General features: G+C 43.0%; 1 protein-coding gene across 16 annotated transcripts in view; it reads right to left on the bottom strand.

Annotated features, from left to right (window-relative positions):
* Positions 1–20,553, bottom strand: part of RALGPS2 (Ral GEF with PH domain and SH3 binding motif 2) — a 368,517-nt gene extending 347,964 nt beyond the window's left edge. For 5 of the 16 annotated variants that reach the window (XM_078392377.1, XM_078392378.1, XM_078392379.1 and 2 more), the window contains exon 1: positions 20,327–20,550. Coding sequence is in view for 5 of the 16 variants with exons in the window: in XM_072999586.2 (XP_072855687.2) it covers positions 17,698–17,753 (56 nt within the window). In the remaining 11 variants the exon portion in view is untranslated. Of the gene's footprint in view, positions 1–17,697; positions 17,769–20,326 lie in introns of those variants that run through there. The other 11 variants (XM_072999586.2, XM_072999582.2, XM_072999584.2 and 8 more) reach the window with 4 other exon arrangements.
* Between the last annotated feature and the right edge of the window lie 712 nt (positions 20,554–21,265).

Raw genomic sequence — 21,265 nt, forward strand, 5'->3', positions numbered from 1 at the left:
TGATGAGGAATTCTGTGCAGGATGAATGCTTCCTGATTGTTGAAGCAGGCAGGCTTAAAAATGCAATTCAGACTCGTGTCTCCCTTGGCTTGGTGCAAGCAGTTCAGACTCACGTCTCTGGGTGCAAACAGGCTTAAAAATGCAGTTCAGAGTTATGTCTCTCTTTGTGATGAGGAATTCTGTGCAGGATGAATGCTTTCTGATTGTTGAAGCAGGCAGGCTTAAAAATGCAATTCAGACTCATGTCTCTGGGTGCAAACTAGCTTAAAAATGCACTTCAGAGTCATGTCTCCCTTGGCTTGGTTGAAAAAGATTTTTAAAGTAATTTTAAAATGGTTCCCTCCTCCCCCTTCCTCCTTTCCTTCCCTTTTTTGACCTAACTTCACCTTAGGTCAAAAGAAGAAAAAAAGAAAAAATTCTCCCTCTAGTGGTAGAGTACGGATTAGCCAGCTTCCATTAGTTCCTATGGAGCAAAAATGGCTGGTTACAGATTACAGGGTTTTCAATGCATTCCTATGGGAAATAGGAATTCGACCTACAGACTTTTCGACCTGTGGCCACCGTTTCAATATGGATTAATTCCGTAAGTTGAGGGTCCACTTTATTTTCTTTTATTTCAGAGACACTGAATTTTACTGTTACAGTGGGGTCTCTACTTAAGAACGTCTCTACTTAAGAACAATCCAACTTAAGAACAGCTCCATTTGCTAAATTTTGCTTCTACTTGAGAACAGAAATCCAAGATAAGAACAGGGGAAAAAAACCTTTCCTGATCTTTTTTTAACCTTAGGTCATTTTAGGTTAAAAAAAAATTCTTCCCCTAGTGGTAGAGTACATATTAACCAGCTTTGCATTAGTTCCTATGGGAACTAATGCTTCAATGTACGAACGCACCTCTACATAACAAAAAAACAGCCAGAACGGATTAATTGGTTTTCAGTCCATTCCTATGGGAAATTTTGCTTCAACTTAAGAACATTTCAACTTAAGAACACCATTCCAAAACGGATTAAGTTCTTAAGTAGAGGTTCCACTGTAGTTTCTATGGACGGAAAAGAGCAGATACGGATTAAATGGTTTTCAATGCATTCCTATGGGAAATGCAGATTCAACATAAGAACTTTTCAACTTGAGAACCACCTTCCAATACGGATTAAGTTCTTAAGTAGAGACTCCACTGTATATCTAAATACATATAAATTACACAATGCAATGAATCATGTTTAGTGCTAAAAATCATTTCGTATATCTGCAGTAAAAACACTTCACATCAAATGTTGTTGATGTTTAGTCATGTCTGACTCTTCATGACCCCATGGACCACAGCATGCCAGGCCCTCCTATCTTCCACTGCCTCCCGGAGTTGAGTCAAATTCATGTTGGTAGCTTCGATGACACTGTCCAACCATTTCATCCCCTGTTGTCCCCTTCTCCTCTTGCCTTCACACTTTCCTAATATCAGGGTCTTTTCCAGGGAGTCCTCTCTTCTCATGAGATGGCCAAAGTATTAGAGCCTCAACTTCAGGATCTGTCCTTGTGGCATTCACCCTTATTATGTTAAATATATTATGCATTATTCATGTTTTATGCTGATGTGGTGGTGAGGGACCCCTGAGTGCCAGCAGTTGTCTGTCCAGCTGAAGGAAGCAGTAACGACCGGACCAGTCCACGGCGCACGTTACTACAATGGGAAGGTGAAGGACTTGGACTTTGTAAACAACCGAGTAACAAAGACGCCAATTGTGCCTCGAAAGCCAAATGACTGATGGGGAGGGGGGAATAAACAAAATTAGTAATGTATAATAAATGTTCTGTTTGTAAATAGTGATGAAAAATTGAATATTGATGGACAGAAAGGTGAAGGATGCAAGGACTTTTAAAATAAACTGGAATGGACTATTGATTTACCGGTTAATCATCTATGTAAAAGTTTCCTGATTGTAGTATATTTCTGTAAGGTTGAAAATGTAAAATGTACTAAGTGTAAATGATAAGGTAAAGTATATTGTTGACTTGTATTGGAATGTTTAGTGTAAAACGGTATTGTGATTGTTATAGTAAAGGTGGTATTGCTTACAGAATTGTGCCAGATGGTAAGCAGAGTTTCATGCAATTTTGCCTGTTTGTTTAGGAGGGAAAACACGTTTCCCCTCCCAAACAAACATATTTAAGGGGGCAGGTATGTGGCATTCACCCTTATTATGTTAAATAAGTTATTATTCATGTTTTATGCTGATGTGGTGGAGAGGCGGAGCCAAGAGAGAGAGATTAAAAGGCGGAGCCTGAGAGGAGAAGGGAGGCAGTTTACAATCTGGATCTGAGTTTGAAAGGAAAGAGAGAGAGAGAGAGAGAGAGTTTTAGTTTGGGAATCTGAGGAATTATTAGTCTGAGGAGCGTATAGTAACCTGTAAGACAATACAGTGGTGCCCCGCATAGCGACGTTAATCCGTTCCAGGAAAAATGTCACTATCCGGAAACATCACTAAACGGAACGTAAAACCCCATAGGAACGCTTTAAACTCCGTTTAATGCGTTCCTATGGGGGGAAACTCACCGGTAAGCGAAGATTTCCCATCTGGCCACCATTTTTGCCGCCTCGGTAAGCGAGGGCAGGGCGTGAAAATGCTGCGGGTGGCCGTTTTCTTGATCTGGCGGCCATTTTGGAACCACCGATCAGCTGTTTCCCTAACATTGCAATGCAAAGATCAGTAGGCGAAATGCTTACCGATCATTGCAATGTGATGTTTAGCATTGCAATGCGATCCTAAAAATGATCGCAAAATTCGCATCACTATGCGGATTCGTCGTTAAACGGTGCGCTCGTTAAGCGAGGCACCACTGTATAGAAGATTGTTATTGTTGCTTGATGAACCTGAAGAAGGTACTTATGAATTATTATAGAAACATCTGTAATCAATAAACCTGTTTTATTCAAAAGACAGTGATGAATGGACCTTTGTCTTTCCTTTAAAAAGTACGTTGATAAAGAAATCAACTGGTAGCAGTGTGTGAAAATGTCCAGCGGCGGGATATGAAGCAATCCAGAAAATCCTGAGTTTAAAGTGAATTTTTTTTGTCAAGAGTACCTTTAGGTTACCTGCTAGAGCTTTTGGGAAAAGCTTCGTGGCAGGAATTCTGAACCCAGATCTGGGGAACTAAGATAAGTAAAGTACGTTACTAAAGAAATTAGCTGGTGGCAGCGTCTGAACAGGTATGTTTTTATGGTTTGCCTTCATTAGGTCTCTGTTTTGGGGAGACAAACAGGGGCCATGAGGGGCAAACATCTCTGTCCTTCCAGTGAGCACTCAGGGTTGATTTCCTTCACAATTGATAGGTTTGTTCTTCTTCCAGTCCAGGAGACCCTCAAGAGCCTCCTCCAGCACCACAATTCAAAAGCATCAGTTATTCGGCGGTCAGCTTTCTTTATCATCCAGCTCTCACTTCCATACATCACTGTAGGAAAAACCATGGCTTTGACTATGCTGACTTTTGTCGGCAAGGTGATGACTTTGCTTTTTAAGATGCTGTCTAGGTTTGTCATCGCGTTTCCTCCCTTCTCTTCTCTATTTCTAAGGCCTCATTGGCCCACTAACTGGATTGTCCGGAACATCCACATCTTTCTGGTATAACTCCTCTGTGTATTCTGGCCACCTCTTTTTGATGTCTTCTGCTTCTGTTAGGTCCCTAACATTTTTGTCCTTTATCATGTCCATCTTTGCACAAAACGTTCATTGAACATCTCCAATTTTCTTGAACAGATCTCTGGTTTTTCCCTTTCTGTTCTTTTCCTTTTTGGAAGTCTGCATTCAATTTTCTGTAACTTTCCTTATCTCCCTTGCATTTTGATTCCCTTCTCTGCTATTTGTAAGGCCTCATTGGACAGCCACTTTGCTTTCTTGCATTTCCTTTTCTTTGGGATGGTTTTTGTTCCTGCCTCCTGTACAATGTTACGAGCCTCCATCCAGAGTTCTTCAGGCACTCTGTCCACCAAATCTAGTTCCGTAAATCTGTTCTTCACTTCCACTGTGTATTTATAAGGGATATGGTTTAGATTATACCTGACTAGCCCAGTGGATTTTCCTACTTTCTTCAGTTAAAGCTTGAGTTTTGCTATAAAAAGTTGATGATCAGAGCCACCATTAGCTCCAGGCCTTGTTTTTGCTGACTGTACAGTGGTACCTTGCTATACGACGACCTCGCTAAACAATGAATCCGCGTAACAATGAGGTTTTGCGATCGCTATAGCGATTCGCAAAACAGTGATTCCAATGGGCAATTTTCACTGGATGATGATTTGGTCCATGCTTCGCAGACCATTTATTCACAAGATGACAATTTTTACAGCTGATCGGCGACTCCCCAAAATGGCTTCCCTATGGGAGATCTTTGCAAGACGCGTGCTTTCCGGACCGATGCTTCGCAAGACAGCGATTTAAACATCTGATCAGCAGTTCACTAAGTGGCTTCCCTATGGACAATTTTCACTGGACAACGACTATTTCCCCATTGGAACACATTAAACGGGTTTCAATGCATTCCAATGGGGAAATGGTTTTCGCATGACGATGCTTTCACAAGACAGCTAGTTCGGTGGAACGGATAATCATCGTCATGGGGGGCACCACTATATACAGCTTCTCCATCTTTGGCTGCAGAGAACATAATCAATCTGATTTCGGTATTGCCCATCTGGTGATGTCCATGTGTAGAGTCGCCTCTTGTGTTGTTCGAAAAGAGTGTTTGTGATGATCAGCTTGTTCTCTTGACAAAACTCAATTAGTCTTTGCCCTGCTTCGACTTATAATTCCAAGGCTAAACTTACCTGTTGTTCCTTTTATCTCTTGACTCCCTACTTTAGCATTCCAGTCCCATAGAATGAGAAGAACATCTTTCTTTCATCAGTTCTAGAAGTTGTAAGTCAACACATAATTGGTCAATTTCAGCCTCTTCAGCATTGGCAGTTGGTGCATAAACTTGGATTACTGTGATGTTGAAAGGTCTGCCTTGGATTTGTATAGAAATCATTCTATCATTTTTGAGATTATATCCCAATACAGATTTTCCCACTCTTTTGTTGACTATGAGGGCTACTCCATTCCTTCTACGGGATTCTTGCCCACAGTAGTAGATATGGTAATCATCTGAATTGAATTTGCCCATTCCTGTCCATTTTAGTTCACTGATGCCCAGGATGTCAATGTTTATTCTTGCCTTCTCCTGTTTGACCACACCCAGCTTACCAAGGTTCCTAGATCTTATATTCCAGGTTCCTATGCAGTATTTTTCTTTGCAGCATTGGACTTTCCTTTCACTTCCAGGCATGTCCACAGCTGAGCGTCCTTTCGGCTTTGGCCCAACCACTTCATTAGCTCTGGAGCTACTTGTACTCGTATTCCGCTCTTCCTCAGTAGAATGTTGGACACCTTCCAACCTGAGGATCCCATCTTCCAGCGTCATATCTTTTAGCCTTTTGTTTCTGATCATGGGGCATTCTTGGCAAAGATACTGGAGTGGCATTGCCAATTCCTACTCCAGGTGGATTGCGTTTAGTCAGAACTCTCCACTATGACCTGTCCGTCTTGGGTGTCGCTGCACGGCATAGCCCATAGCTTCCCTGAGTTACTCAAGCCCCTTCGCCACGACAAGGCAGCAATCCATGAAGGATGCATGGCATAACCCATAGCTTCTCTGAATTACTCAAGCCCCTTCGCCAGAACAAGGCAGCAATCCATGAAGGGTCCACATCACATAATGTAGGTACAGTGGTGCCTCGCATAGCGATCGCTCTGTTTAGCGATGAAATTGCTTTGTGACGAATTTTTTGCGATTGCAAAAGCAATCGCTTTGCGATGTTCCCTATGGGGGAATTTCGCTTTGCGATGACCAGTTCCCTGCTTCGGGAACCGAGCATCGCAAAGCTACGATTTTAAAACAGCTGATTGGCAGTTTCTAAATGGCCGCCGGGTAAACAAAATGGCCGCCCGCTGTTTTCTGGAACGGATTCCTCGCTTAACAGGCAGTGAAAATGGCCGCTCTATGGAGGATCTTCGCTGAACTGTGAGTTTTAAGCCCATAGGAACACTTTAATCAGGTTTTAATGCGTTTCTATGGGCTTTATTTCACATTGCGACGTTTTCGTTCAGCAGTGATTTTTGCGGAACGAATTAACGTTGCAATGCGAGGCACCACTGTAATTTACATGTAATCCCACTTGAACACTCTAACCACACATCCTGCTCCAGTTGACCTAGTAGGAGAACAGAACCTGCTCTTCCCTGTGGATAATATCCAGCCCTATGCTGACTAGATTCATTACATAGCAGCTGTCGCAGAGCTTGAAGTCAAAGCTCAACCAAAACCACTGACTAATTCTGTTTTCAAAAGATTTCAATCTAGTTCATGACACAACCATCTCTGGTCCTAGAAGAAATCCCTCCTTCCCTCTTGCTCCAATGTTTTTATTGCTCTTTGTCTTTAGTTTAGGGCAGATCTCCACTGCTGGAATAAACCAACTTATGGATTCGGGCTAAATCATGTGGACTGTAGTATGAATACAAATGTTTTGCATCTGCATACACCACCATCACCGCCTGTGAAGGAAAAAAGGTAAGCCAAAGGCAGTGGGGCAACTGGGGGGCAACTGGCCAGGCAAGGGGGTGATCAGATGGACACGAGCTATTGGGGTTAGTGAGGCGATTGGATGTACGATGGGGGAATCTTGCTGGTGGGAGGAAATGGTCAGGCAATGAATCAGGTGGATGGGGCAATTGGATTTGTGATGAGGATTAAATCAGGCTTGTGATGGGAAATTGGATGGGCAATCAGAGGCAATTGGGCAGGCAGTGAGGGATGATTTGGGAATGGGACAAATCAGGTGGGGGAGCAATTGGGCAGGCAATAGGGCGATAGGGGAGCAATCTGGCTGAGTGGCAGCTGGGTAGGCAACTGGGAAGCAGGGGATACAGATTCTGCTGGCAAGGCGGGCAATCAGGTGAGCAGGGGGAAGAAAGTATAGTGATTTTATTTATTTTAAAAATTCTGCTGTCTGGTATAGCACTGTATCAGATAGTGGGGTTTTTTTATAAGTGGCAGGGTCGATACAGATGTTGAGTCGATTTCAAGGAATCAATTCCACCTGCACCTCAAAATAGACAGACTTCTGAACAGAATACCTGCTCCCCTAGCACAGTAGTCTGCACATGCCTCATATGTAGACTAAAATCTAAACTGGGTTGTTTTAACCCCAACCTGATACAAAAAACAGTTTTATGTCAGTGGCTCTTTGTTTCTTTTCAAGATGCTTGTAAGAAATATTGTGGGCTAAGCTGGTCTGCAGAATAACAATTTCTCAAACCATGTGGGGTAGAGAAATTCACCTCTTGCTACCTTTGAATCTTTTTTCCTTGTTGTAATTACTTCTGATCCTATATGAAGCCTGCTCAAATATTGAGCAAAATATAGTCTTTTCTTTTTCTACCTAAAGATAGCCTCCTAAGTGTTATATCTTTAAAATGTTGGTTATGAGAGAGGAGTGGCTCTGCAAAGGAAGACTTTGAGCTAGTTTATACTTTAATTGGCTGATCTTAAATTCCTAAAACTCAGAAGAAAAAGTGCTCTTTTAAGCCAATTTTTTCTGCTAAAGAACTCATTAATTCTTTCTTTATTAAATTTGTATACTGCCCATCCAGCCAGGTTACTCTGGGAAGTTCACAACACAGACAAAAAAGCATCAATAAAGGTATAAAATATTCAATGGCATGTTCAATATTTTATAGGGACGTGGTGGCGCTGTAGGCTAAACCACAGAAGCCTGTGCTGCAGGGTCAGAAGACCAAGCAGTCATAAGATCGAATCCACACGATGGAGTGAGCCCCCATCGCTTGTCCCAGCTCCCGCCAACCCAGCGATTCGAAAGCATGCAAATGCAAGTAGATCAATAGGGACCACCTTGGTGGGAAGGTAACAGCGTTCTGTGTCTAAGTCGCACTAGCCATGTGACCACGGAAGATTGTCTTCGGACAAAACGCTGGCTCTATGGCTTGGAAACAGGGATGATCACCGCCCCCTAGAGTCGAACACGACTGGACAAAAATTGTCAAGGGGAACCTTTACCTTTACCTTTATGTTCAATATTTAAAATAACTGAACTATCATCTTAAGGCTGGTCTTTTCAAGGGGTTTCCATTGATGGGAATGCCCGTCAAAACCACCAAGTTTTAAAATGTTTTTTTTTTTAATGTTAACGAGGGGGGTCAGGCAAATTTCAGAGGTAGCTGGTTAGCTGGGTGTGACTGTGAGAAGGCCCTACTCCTAGTCTTATCCCTTCAGGCCTCCCTTGGAGTCAGTACACTCAGACAACTTGCCTGGAATGAATGTGTAGGGCAGGTAGTTCTTGGTGGAAGAAGGTTTTCTTCCAGGTACCGAGGTCCCAAACTGTTTAGAGCTATATATGTTAAAATAATCATCCTGATGTTTGCACAAAAGTGGACAGATAGTGTAACGCCAGTGTAGTGCGGCCATGGTTGAGAAGATATGTTGATATTTACTAACTCCTCCCCTAACCTGCCCACCATGTTCTGGACCTGCTGAAATTTCTGTGTCAGCCTCAAGGGAAGGCCTATGTAAAGAAAATTACAGAGGTTTATTCTTGAGATTACCAATGCATGGACCAACGTGGTGAGGGACCAGACATTCAGCTAAGGAAGCAACTGCACAATCTACCGAAAATAAAAATAGGAGGATCAGATCACCAATGCTATTTGATTATCTATTGACAGTGCCGGGTCCAGGATGATGCAGAGACTTCATCCCTGGCGGAGAGAATAACCCTGCCAAAGAAGAGAGAACTGCCCAAACCACAGATATCAGGAGCACCCAGCCAGAGGACCTCTGTCTTCTCCGGGTTCAGCCTCAGTCTACTATCCCTCATCCACCCCAGCACAACGTCAAGGGATGAGAGAGCATCCACTGCAGAAGGGTGAAAGGAGAGATAGACTTGTGTGCCATCAGCATATTGATGCCAAGTCACTCCAAATCTCTGGATTACCTCCCCCAGCAGCCTCATATAGATGTTAAACAGCAATGGGGAAATGATCAACTCCAGGGGCACTCCACAGTTGAGGATCCAAGGGATGGAAACCATCTCCCCTAACTGCATTCTCTGGGACAGCCCCCAAGAAAGGATTGGAGATAGGACAAAGTGAGGCCACCGATCCCTATTTTAGAGAACCTCCCCAGGAGGACACTGTGGTCAAGCCTTTAAGTACACAGAAACATGAGAAATGTGTAAATGAGTTGGGAATGTGTTATGTTCAGGCATAAAAAATTAGGAGGGGTGTCAGAATATAGAAATTTTGTAGGCCTGAACCTGAATAAATGTATTATTAATGAGCTGCCATTGTGCACAGATGTGAATAAGCTGAGTCACTCTGAAGATGATGCAATGTCTGGAAATAAGAAACCAGGTGCAGAGGATGAAGTCATGTGTCTTCTGATTGAACTAGAAAAGCCATGTATATGTACATAAGTGGACAGTGTCTGTGTATCATCCTCTTCTTTCTTCACCATTTTCTGCTATCCACCATGTCAGTTTGTATAAAGAGTTCCTGCCATGCTGATGTGATGCCTACCTGTAAATACTTGTAAATACTTATAAATACAGTGGTGCCTCGCATAGCGAGGTTAATCCGTTCTGGATTAACCTTCGCTATGCTGAAGCATCGTTCAACGGGGCAGGGAATTCCATTGGAACGCATTAAACATGGTTTAATGCGTTCCAAATGGGCCGAATACTCACCGTTCAGCGATGCTTCTTAATGGCCAGCAGCCATTTTCGCGCCCTCCCCTCGCTTAACGAGGGCGCGAAAACGCTGCGTGCAGCCATTTTGGGCCATTTCCGGGCTTCCGGCGGCCATTTTGGCCACTGAACAGCTGATCGTCGGGCTTCGTTTTGCGAAGATCAGTAAGCGAAACGCTTACCAGTCTTCGCAAAGCGAATTTTGCCCTATTAAAAAATCCAAAAAAAGGGATCGCTATGCGATTTCGTCGTTGTACGGTGTGCTCGTTAAGCGAGGCACCACTGTACAACCATCTTGCAAAAGAAGAAGAACTTGTAAGTGTCTTCAATAACTCTGTGTTTTTCCTGTCGCCAAATCCGTGACAGGTGTAGCCAGGTGTAGAGGAGGTCCCAGCACTAAGTGCTTAAAGCTGTACGTTTCCGAGACTGCTCTGCTCGAGCGCAGATTAACCCATTAATATGTATTCACAGAGGCCACAAAGGAGAACTATGTGCTCTCCAACTCATATTGTACAATATCCATGTACAGTGGTGCCTCGACTAATGAACTTAATTGGTTCCGGAACACCAGTTGTAACTCGAAATGGTCTTAAGTCAAAGCACCATTTCCCATAGGAATGCACTAAAATTTAATTAATCCGTTCCGGCCAAAGGAAAAAATCACCAAAACAATAACAACAAAAACACTGCAAGACCCATCGGAAACATGATTAATCCGTTTTGGCCAAAGGGGGGGGGAAGCAAACAAACCGTGCAAGACCCATCAGAAATGCAAAAAAGCAAAGCAGAAAGCAAAAAAACATCAAAAGAGCAAATGGGGGGGGAAACCCCAAAAAGCAAGCAAACCCTGCAATACCCATCACAGCATAGAAACATAATCCCACCACCCACCATAACTTTAATATCTTTCACCTTATTCAGTTTCTTATATTGCATTTTATACTATTCTTTACTTTGAATTTTCAGCAGTAAGCCACAAATCTAAGGATAAATAATAAGATCCTGGAACCACGCAACTTGCTGAAGGTCACACAGGCTAGCTATTCTGAGATACAGGTATTTGAACTCCCAACCTCTGATGCTCCATAGCCACATACTTACCACACTGGCCTACCACCTTTGTAATGCGCAGCCTGAGGAAGTGTCCTAAAGTACTTGAAACCTGGGGGCTGTTACTGAGATTTTAACATTTCTAGTATTTGTGTTTGTTTTGTTTACATTAATTTAAAATTCTTCATTTCGTTCGTTTAGTCGTTTAGTTGTGTCCGACTCTTCGTCACCCCATGGACCAGAGCACGCCAGGCCCTCCTATCTTCCACTGCCTCCCGGAGTTGTGTCAAATTCATGTTGGTAGCTTCACAGACACTGTCCAGCCATCTCATCCTCGGTCGTCCCCTTCTCCTCTTGCCATCACACTTTCCTAACATCAAGGTTTTTTCCAAGGAGTCTTTTCTTCTCATGAGATGGCCAGAGTACTGGAGCCTCAGCTTCAGGATCTGTCCTTCCAGTGAGCACTCAGGGTTGATTTCCTTTAGAATTGATAGGTTTGTTCTCCTTGCAGTCCAGGGGACTCTCAAGAGCCTCCTCCAGCACCACAATTCAAAGGCATCCATTCTTCGGCGGTCTGCTTTCTTTATGGTCTAGCTCTCACTTCCATACGTCACGACAGGAAAAACCATAGCTTTGACTATTCAGACTTTTGTTGGCAATGCGATGTCTCTGCTTTTTAAGATGCTGTCAAGATTTGTCATCGCTTTCCTCCCAAGAAGCAGGCGTCTTTTAATTTCGTGGCTGCTGTCTCCATCTGCAGTGATCATGGAGCCCAGGAAAATAAAATCTGTCACTGCCTCCATGTCTTCCCCTTCTATTTCCCAGGAGGTGATGGGACCAGTGGCCATGATCTTAGTTTTTTTGATGTTGAGTTTCAGACCGTATTTTGCACTCCTCTTTCACTCTCATTACAAGGTTCTTTAATTCCTCCTCACTTTCTGCCATCAGAGTGGTATCATCTGCATATCTGAGGTTGTTGATATTTCTTCCGGCAATCTTAATTCCGGCTTGGGTTTCATCCAGTCCAGCCGTCCGCATGATGTATTCTGCATATAAGTTAAATAAGCAGGGGGACAATATACAGCCTTGTCGTACTCCTTTCCCAATTTTGAACCAATCAGTTGTTCCATGACCAGTTCTAATGGTTGCTTCCTGTCCCACATATAGGTTTCTCAGGAGACACATAAGGTGGTCAGGCACTCTCATTTCTTTAAGCACTTGCCACAGTTTGCTGTGGTCCACACAGTCAGTGGCTTTTGCATAGTCAATGAAGCAGAAGTAGATATTTTTCTGGAACTCTCTGGCTTTCTCCATAATCCAGCGCAAGTTAGCAATTTGGTCTCTAATTCCTCTGCCTCTTCGGAATCCAGCTTGTACTTCTGGGAGTTCTCGGTCCACATACTGCTGAAGCCTACCTTGCAGGATTTTGAGCATAACCTTGCTAGCGTGTGAAATGAGTGCAATTGTACGGTAGTTGAAGCATTCTTTGACACTGCCTTTCTTGGGGATCGGGATGTAGACTGATCTTTTCCAATCCTCTGGCCACTGTTGGGTTTTCCAAACTTGCTGGCATATTGAATGTAGCACCTTAACAGCATCATCTTTTAAGATTTTAAATAGTTCAACTGGAATGCTATCACCTCCACTGGCCTTGTTGTTAGCCAGGCTTTCTAAGACCCACTTGACTTCACTCTCCAGGATGTCTGGCTCAAGGTCAGCAACTACATTGTCTGGGTTGTCCGGGATATCCAAATCTTTCTGATATAATTCCTCTGTGTATTCTTGCCACCTCTTCTTGACGTCTTCTGCTTCTGTTAGGTCCCTCCCATTTTTGTCCTTTAACAAGTCCATCTTTGCGCTAAATGTTCCTCTAATATCTTCAATTTTCCTGAACAGATATCTGGTTTTTCCTTTTCTGTTATTTTCCTCTATTTCTTTGCATTGTTCATTTAAGAAGGCCCTCTTTTCTCTCCTTGCTATTCTTTTGAATTCTGCATTCAATTTTCTGTAACGTTCCCTATCTCCCTTGCATTTTGCTTCCCTTCTCTCTGCTATTTCTAAGGCCTCGTTGGACAGCCACTTTGCTTTCTTGCCTTTCCTTTTCTTTGGTATGTTTTATGTTGCTGCCTCCTGGACAATGTTACGAGTCTCTATCCAAAGTTCTTCAGGCACTCTGTCCACCAAATCTAGTTCCTTAAATCTGTTCTTTACTTCCACTGTGTATTCATAAGGGATTTGGTTTAGATTATACCTGAGGGGCCAGTGGTTTTTCCTACTCTCTTCAGTCTAAGCTTGAATTTTGCTATGAGAAGCTGATGATCAGGTCTTGTTTTTGCTGACTGTATAGAGCTTCTCCATCTTTGGCTGCAGAGAATATAATCAATCTGATTTCGATATTGCCCATCTGGTGATTTCCATGTACAGAGTCGCCTCTTGTGTTGTTGGAAAAGAGTGTGATGACCAGCTTATTCTCTTGACAAAACTCTATTAGCCTTTGTCCTGCTTCGTTCTGAACTCCAAGGCCAAACTTCCCTGTTGTTCCTTTTATCTCTCGGCTCCCTAATTTAGCATTCCAGTCCCATAGAATGAGAAGAACATCTTTCTTTGGCATCAGTTCTAGAAGGTGTTGTAAATCTTCATAAAACTGTTCAATTTCAGTCTCCTCAGCAATGGTGGTTGGTGCATAAACCTGGATTATTGTGATGTTGAAAGGTCTGCCTTGGATTCGTATTGACATCATTCTATCATTTTTGAGATTGTATCCCATTACAGCTTTTCCCACTCTTTTGTTGACTATGAAGGCTACTCCATTCCTTCTACGGGATTCTTGCCCACAATAATAGATATAATAATCATCTGAGCCGAATTCGTCCATTCCTGTCCATTTTAGTTCACTGATGTGATGATTTGTGTTTTTATGTGTATTAGAATGGGATATGTAGTCCTAAGATTGTCACAATAGCATCCATCTTGATTTTATGTCTGTGTCTGTGGTAGGAAAAATTTGCATGCTGTTTCAGAGAAGCTTCGTTCTCTGGTTATCTAGTTGCTAAGGAGAGCCAGAGAGTTACATTCCTGGTAGTCATAATAATTCTGCCACAAAACATGATAACAACTCAAACTCCCATGAGAAAGTTAGGCGGGACAACAAGACCCAGGAGGGGGTGTTCCTTATGAGGCATCCTGGGAAGGAGAAGGAAGTTGGTAGAAGGAAAAAGATGGAGTTTGACTGAGAAAGGACAGACATGTGCTTTTTCCCAAAATGGATTATAAATTTTGAATGGAGCTTTTTGCCAACATGGACTTTTGGGTTATACCAAGAATCTAACCTTTCCTGAAGGACTATGGACTATGGAGTCACAGGATACGTAAGAAAGACAACGTCTGTGCATAATTCTAGCTTAGTATGTTTTCTTATGTTATTTTTCTCAGCTGGAGTTTGTGGGGTGGTCTGTCTGACTTGATATGGAAATGTTACTGACTGAAATGCTGTACTATAATCTGAATTCTGTTTAGAACTATCTTTCTGAATAAAAGCAATAATGTTTAAGATTGCATGCATTGGTCTCTTGTACAAACTAGCCTAACTAATTGGCCACGAATATTTTGCTACCATATATAGAGCCCAGATTAGCCTGAGTGCAAACTCATGAATTGTCTGTGTTTGTTGCTTTTTCTTAAACAAGGGGATGGGCTTGAGGAAGGAAAATTAGTGCAGGGCCTGGCTGAGATCTAGGGCTCGTCTTAGCTCATAAGGACTGACTAATTTTCTGGAATCTCTCCTTCTCCGGCTTCCCCTTAATCTCCTTGGAGATGGGGGATTGCTTACATGGTCGCAGCGGTTGGACGGAACACGGGCTGTGATTTATTTCGTTTGCTTGTGGAATGCAGTAGTGCATCTCGATGTACGTGCTGTCTTGCTGTAATTCACAGCTGGGTGATTTCAGGCTTCGGCTACAGAAGGTATTCCCCAGGCTGTCGTTTTACTTTGAAGAGCTATAGATCAGAGCTAAATTGCTTTTTTCTTTTCAGCTAAGAGTCTTAAAGAAAGACTTAGCTTTCGGGTGAAGTCTGTTAAGAGACCAATCCTGTATATGTTTATGTGTATGAAAATGCAGTTGCATTTCCTAGCAAGTCAGTGGATACCTTGCAGAGCTCCAGTGTAGGTCTGTTTTTTGTCAAGACAGATTTATACTTTTATGGCTTTTCTCCTGCTCTAACGCTTCGGCTGCGGCAGCAGGAGAGTTGAAAGGCTTTTGGAGAGAAAGGATTTTTTCTTTTGGTATCTAGCTGCTGAGTTAGACTCAGTCTGCATGGAGGATCAGTCTGAGGACCAGTATTTCTTGGAATTGCTTACAATACCCCATCTCCAAGGATGTCAATGTTTATTCTTGCCATCTCCTGTTTGACCACCTCCAGCTTCCCAAGGTTCATCGATCTTACATTCCAGGTTCCTATGCAGTATTTTACTTTGCAGCATCGGACTTTCCTTTCACTTCCAGGCACGTCCACAGCCGAGCGTCCTTTCGGCTTTGGCCCAACCACTTCATTAGCTCTGGAGCTACTTGTACTTGTCCTCCGCTCTTCCTCAATAGCACGTTGGACGCCTGTCGACCTGAGGGGCCCATCTTCCAGTGTCATATCTTTTAGCCTTTTGTTTCTGATCATGGGGTTTTCTTGGCAAAAATACTGGAGTGGCATTGCCAGTTCCTACTCCAGGTGGATTGCGTTTAGTCGGAACTCTCCACTATGTCCTGTCCGTCTTGGGTGGCCCTGCACAGCATAGCCCATAGCTTCTCTGAGTTACTCAAGCCCCTGCACCACGACAAGGCAGCAATCCATGAAGGGGCTGCAATCCATGAAGGGGGTTAAAATTCTTATGAGTACTAAATTGAACACAAAACAAGAACTATGGGTTGAAACTGATATTATCAAGGAAAAATTGCAAAAAGACAATTCAAAACAAATGAAAAACACTGATGGATGACCATTGAGACTTTAAATTGTTAAGGACAGGCAAGAAGCAAAAGTAAAATGTAAGAGACACGAAGTCAGAATCCCAAATGCAACCTTTTAATAGCTGATGCAAAGAAAGCTAATACAATAATCATGCTAAGAAATAGAAACAAACAAGAAGGAAAAGTCAGATCTCTTTGATAAGATCTAAGGAAGGAAAGGAAAATGTAAACTTAGAACATACAGTGATGCCTCACAAGATGAATGCCTCACACAACGAAAAACCCCCAACATGAAAGCATTTCGCAAATTTTTCAGTGACTTGCAAGACGTGTTGTCTTACAAAAATTTTCATCTTGAGAGGTGCAGTTTCCTATAGGAATGCATTGAAATTTAATTAATGCATTCCTATGGGTGAAAAAAGTCACTTACCAGGTAGCTCCGGAGACCAAGGAGCGTCTGTAACAGCGGCCCAGAACACCACCTGCCCACGCCGCATTTATCTGCCTCTTTGGCGCATGGGGCGGTTTCTCTCCCAGATGTTTGAGTCAGGCTGTTCTATTGGATCCTGGCACTGTTTCCTCCTAAAGGGTATGTGTGAGCACAGCACCAAACAGCTGAGAGGCGGCAACCCTCTCAGGGTTTATTATTAATAAAATGCCCCCCTCCACCCGCCTCTCAGCTGGTTGCCGCCTCTCGGCTGATCAGTGCTCTGCTCACACACAACCCTTAGGAGGAAACAGTGCCAGGATCCAATGGAACAGCCCCTCCACCCACCTCTCAGTTGTTCTATTGGATCCTGGTGCTCACAAACCCCCTAGGAGTGCCAGAATCCAATAGATCAGCCCCTCTGCCCACCTCTCATTTGTTCTATTGGATCTTGGCGCTCACACACACCCCATAGGAGCACCAGGGTCCAATAGAACAGCTGAGAGGGGGCGGAGGGGCTGTTCTATTGGATCCTGGCACTGTTTCCTCCTAAGGGGTGTGTGTGAGTAGAGCGCCCAACAGCTGAGAGGCAACAACCAGCGGAGACGACCACAGCATGGCTGCCGCCTCTCAGCTGGTTGCCACCTCTCAGCTGTTCGGCACTCTGCTCTCACACACCCCTTAGGAGGAACTAGCGCCAGGATCCAATAGAACAGCCAGACTCAAACATCCGGGGGAGAAGCCCTGCGCACACCAAAGAGGCAGATGAATGCAACGGGCGGAGGGGGGCAGCGTTCTGGGTGCTTGTTACAGACACTCCTTGGTCTCCGGGGGCTACCTGGTAAGTGACTTTTTTCGGCCATAGGAATGCATTAATTAAATTTCAATGCATTCCGGAAAACTATACCTTGCAAGATGAACATTTCACAAGATGACACGACTCGTGGAACAAATTATTTTTGTCTTGCGAGGCATCACTGTAGGTGCTGAAATATTAAAAAGGGAACATATTATCTCGCCAAAATAAAATAAAGAGAAATTAGAAACAACATATTGAATTACTGTGCTCTGTGGGAGTGAGGGATGGATACAAAGGCCCGTTGGTAATTCACATACTTGCACTTGAAAGTGGCTCTTCTATGTTTTGTTTCATTGTTACTTATACAATCAGCAAGTGTACACGCTAGAAGCATTAACCAAAATAGGTCTCATTTCTAGCATCAAGCCCTCATTAATGTGTTGCTCAGTCATACAGATAAAAAACAAATATGATCAAATGTTTTGGCAGAACATAGGTTGCTTGAGTTGGAATGTTTCATAAAAAGCCTTATTTGGGGAATTACCTACAGTAGCCCAAAAGAGGTGGTCTTATGGAGATCTACATGGTAAACTAAGAGAATCAACTAGCCAAAAATCATTCCTTTGAGAAAAGTATATGACAAACTGTGCACAAAATAGTTGTTTACCTTGCTGTTCCTTCCTGCACCTTCAGCAGTGTGCTGACCTGCCACATCAAGGTCATGAGATGCTGCCATAGAAAACATTATTGGGATTCTTTTCATAAAATGCTGCTTGAAAAGTAATTATGCCAACTACTATAGTGATATATGAATTTACCTACTTTTCCTAATACTCTGTGACTATAAATACAACTAAAATCAAAACTCAAAAAAGTAGGTCTGAAAATTAGTTTAAACATTAGAGATGGGAAGTTCATTGTTAGAATTTAATCCTGAAGATATTTTATTTTGTAAAATTACAGTTATAAATTTGTTAATTAGTTTTAAAATGTCTAGTGGGGTTTACAAAGAATGGCACGTAGGTCATCAGCATTGACTCCTAGTAGCACATTTGTTATTGGCCTCATCAATAGTGTTGTTCTTGTGACTTAGCAATTGCAGGTAGCTGCAAATACCACAATGTGACTGTTAACTAGGAATGGTGGTCTCAAGATACATGAACAGTACTGCACCAGTGAAAGATGTCCATCCTGCCATAGGGTATTATTTCTCCATCCAGAGAGACACCAAACCACATCCAACAACACTCACTCTACAAAGAGCCAGCAAGTTTACAGATAACTTTAAAACACATTGTCTAACAGAAGATATTCAACTTCTCTCCAGTCTTACTCTCCTGCAGGCAATGCAAGACCAAAAACTCTGTTATGCTGGCTAGGGCTCCTGGGGTTATTATGAGAAAAAAATAATAGTTTTGAAGCCCTGACTAAAACTGTGTTTTAGGTATCAGTCATTATGGCTTCTGAAGCACATCCAGCCTTGGCAAGGATGGAGAGGGCATTCTCTTCCCATAGGGCAGCATCTCATCATATAAGCAATACACTTCGACTCTATAGATGATCAAGCCCAGTCCCTGTCAAAGAGGTACAGTGTGGAACCAAACTCCCAACCTTTGGCTCTGCAGCCAGATACCTAAACAACTGATTCAAACTAGAGACAAATAGAACACTTGGATGGAGAAGGAGGAGCTTCAGAACCTGCAGAAATGAACTTCTGCTCAAAACAGTTGAGTTTTACCTATCACTGTTCAAAATTATAATGCAGTAAAACCACTGGTCCACAAGACAAATATCTCATGGGTATAAGAGCAGTTACTAAGCCCCTTCAGCTTAGTTGATATGTTCAAGACTTTCCTTCTCAAAACACAGCATATGAAACCCTTAATTAAAAAGCAAGAAAGAAGCTACCAGGCATAGTTCTTTGTTCCAGGGACAAGGAAGTGAAGACTGATCTCATCATGCGAAATGCAAAACCGTCACCTCTAGTCCCCAACACAGGGCCAATGACATTAATTTACAGCGGTTCAAATTATCTCATGCTTGAAGAAGAAAACGTAGCAGTGTCAAAAAAGGAAAGGGGGAGTGCGGGAACTGAACTTGCAAAACAGTTTGATTACAAAGCCCAAAACCTAATCAGAGAAGAACCAAAACTTGTGTGTATCTGTGTAAAAGTTAGACACGAAAAATTAAAGAAAGCACACTCTGTCCCTACTCTAGAACAGGGTGATGAGAAATCTAATTCCACAAGTATGACCATGTCTGTCTGCCATAGCAAAAACAAGGAGTCCTTTGGCACCTCTACAGTTATTTAGCTCACAGTACCAGAAACTTTTATAGACACGAGCCTACTTTATCAGAGGCATAATAGGCCATTCATATCGGTAGATTATTCTTCTTTATTTAACTTATATAGCGACCACCTGGCACCCAGGGCCACTCTGGGTGGTTTACAGCAGATAAAGATGAGTGTTTAGGTATGCACACAATGATTATACACAGGTCCTAAGGTGGGATCATACTAAATTGTTCATAGAGGTTTCCTTTCTTTCAGCAAAAGGGGGCCAAGAAGCTAACAAACACGAAGGATAGCCACAAGTACATGTATCCCAAATATGCAGATACCAAATGTAAGTATAATCCTAAACAAGAGCAGACCAGCCAACCGTGTGATAATCAACTCCCTGTATTTCTTAAGTGTTAATATATTATTTACACTGTTATACACATACACGTATGTTTCTTATCAGTTGTGGATTGGAGTACTGGTGGCGGTGGTTACTGCTGATCTAATTTGTATCTATGTAACTGAAGTTTTTACAGCCGATAAAAATTCAAACTTCGTCGCATCCATATAAACAAACGAAAGATTAAGGAGGAGGAAACGAGGCTACGGGAGTTCTCCGAGGGGCCCACCCATGGGCCCTTTATTCCAGAGCATGCCGCCGTTGAGCGAACGGATGGGGAATGTCTGAGGAGGTTAAATAGACAACCCAAGACCATGTTGACAGGAACGGAGGAGCGGGTGGATGGAGGGGAGAAGCCCACCGCTGTTGCCAGGACACAGCCTATCCCGGATAACAAATACACCATGCCGAAACACAACGGGCGGGGGCGGGGAAAAGAAAGGTGCTTGGACGGCTACCAACCGAAACTGTGCAGCGGGGGAGGCGGCAGCCCTCAGGGCCTTTGGTGAGGCGCCCACGGGGCCGGCAAAGACAGCTGCTCGCCCACACACTGATGCCACCCGGACACCACAGCGCTCTTGGCTCCGCTCACTCGCTTCCTCAGACACTCACCTGCCGACGAGAGAGAAGCGGCCGAGTGCCAAAACAGAACAGAGACAATATACTGTGAGCCAACGGGCTCGCGTCTAGGTTGAGAGCGCTTCCCTCAGCCACTGCTCTCATTCAACACCGGCAGACACTTGGTCGTTTTATGAGGGGAACTGAGCTGGGGGAGGAGAAGGAGGCAGTAACCCTCCGCGCGTGCGCCCTCACAGGAACGGAACAGAAAAGGATTCTACAAGAGACGCATGCGCATACATTTCTTTATTCTGGAATTCAGCTTGATTGGAAAGGAAATAAATTGCGCAGGCGCAATAAGTCGAAAAAGAAACGTGACCTAAGGCCTGTATTTTTAAACGGTGAAGTGTGTGCCTGATGCTGTTTGTCGACGTACTAAGGTCAGCGTAGGCTTTCATCGCCTGAGTAATAACTGACATAATGACTGGCCCCAGGGCGAAATAGGCACAACAGTTCGAATATAGCAGAAATTTGGTAGTACCCTTCTTATGCCTACTTACCTAGGATTGAGTCCCACTGAACTCATTGGGATTTCCGTTATAAATATTGACTCTTAATTCGCACTTTCTTGGAAAGAACCTCGTAAAAAATTGGATGTCCACATATTTGATGGGAAAATGCGACTTGAAAACTAATAATTCTGTTTTGCTTTGTTTTTTAAAAAAGAATCTAAAACATTTGAGCATATTTTATGTAGAAGCTATTTATTAATAACTAAATAGCTACTAGGAAGGGGTTGCATCAATATCTCATGCAAGTAAAGTGATGCTTAAATTTTGCAGTAAGAGCTTTTGCCATGTATGGAGTGAGAAATGCCCAGTATCCAAACTGGATTTTAAAAAGAGGCGCTAGAGACTGTCCTCCAAAAACATACCAAAGAATTTCAGAAGAAAATTGCTCAGTGCTCCTCAATATTCAAATCTGAAACAATCA

The sequence above is a fragment of the Pogona vitticeps genome, chromosome 4 (genome assembly GCF_051106095.1).
Source record: "Pogona vitticeps strain Pit_001003342236 chromosome 4, PviZW2.1, whole genome shotgun sequence".
Taxonomy (NCBI): domain Eukaryota; kingdom Metazoa; phylum Chordata; class Lepidosauria; order Squamata; family Agamidae; genus Pogona; species Pogona vitticeps.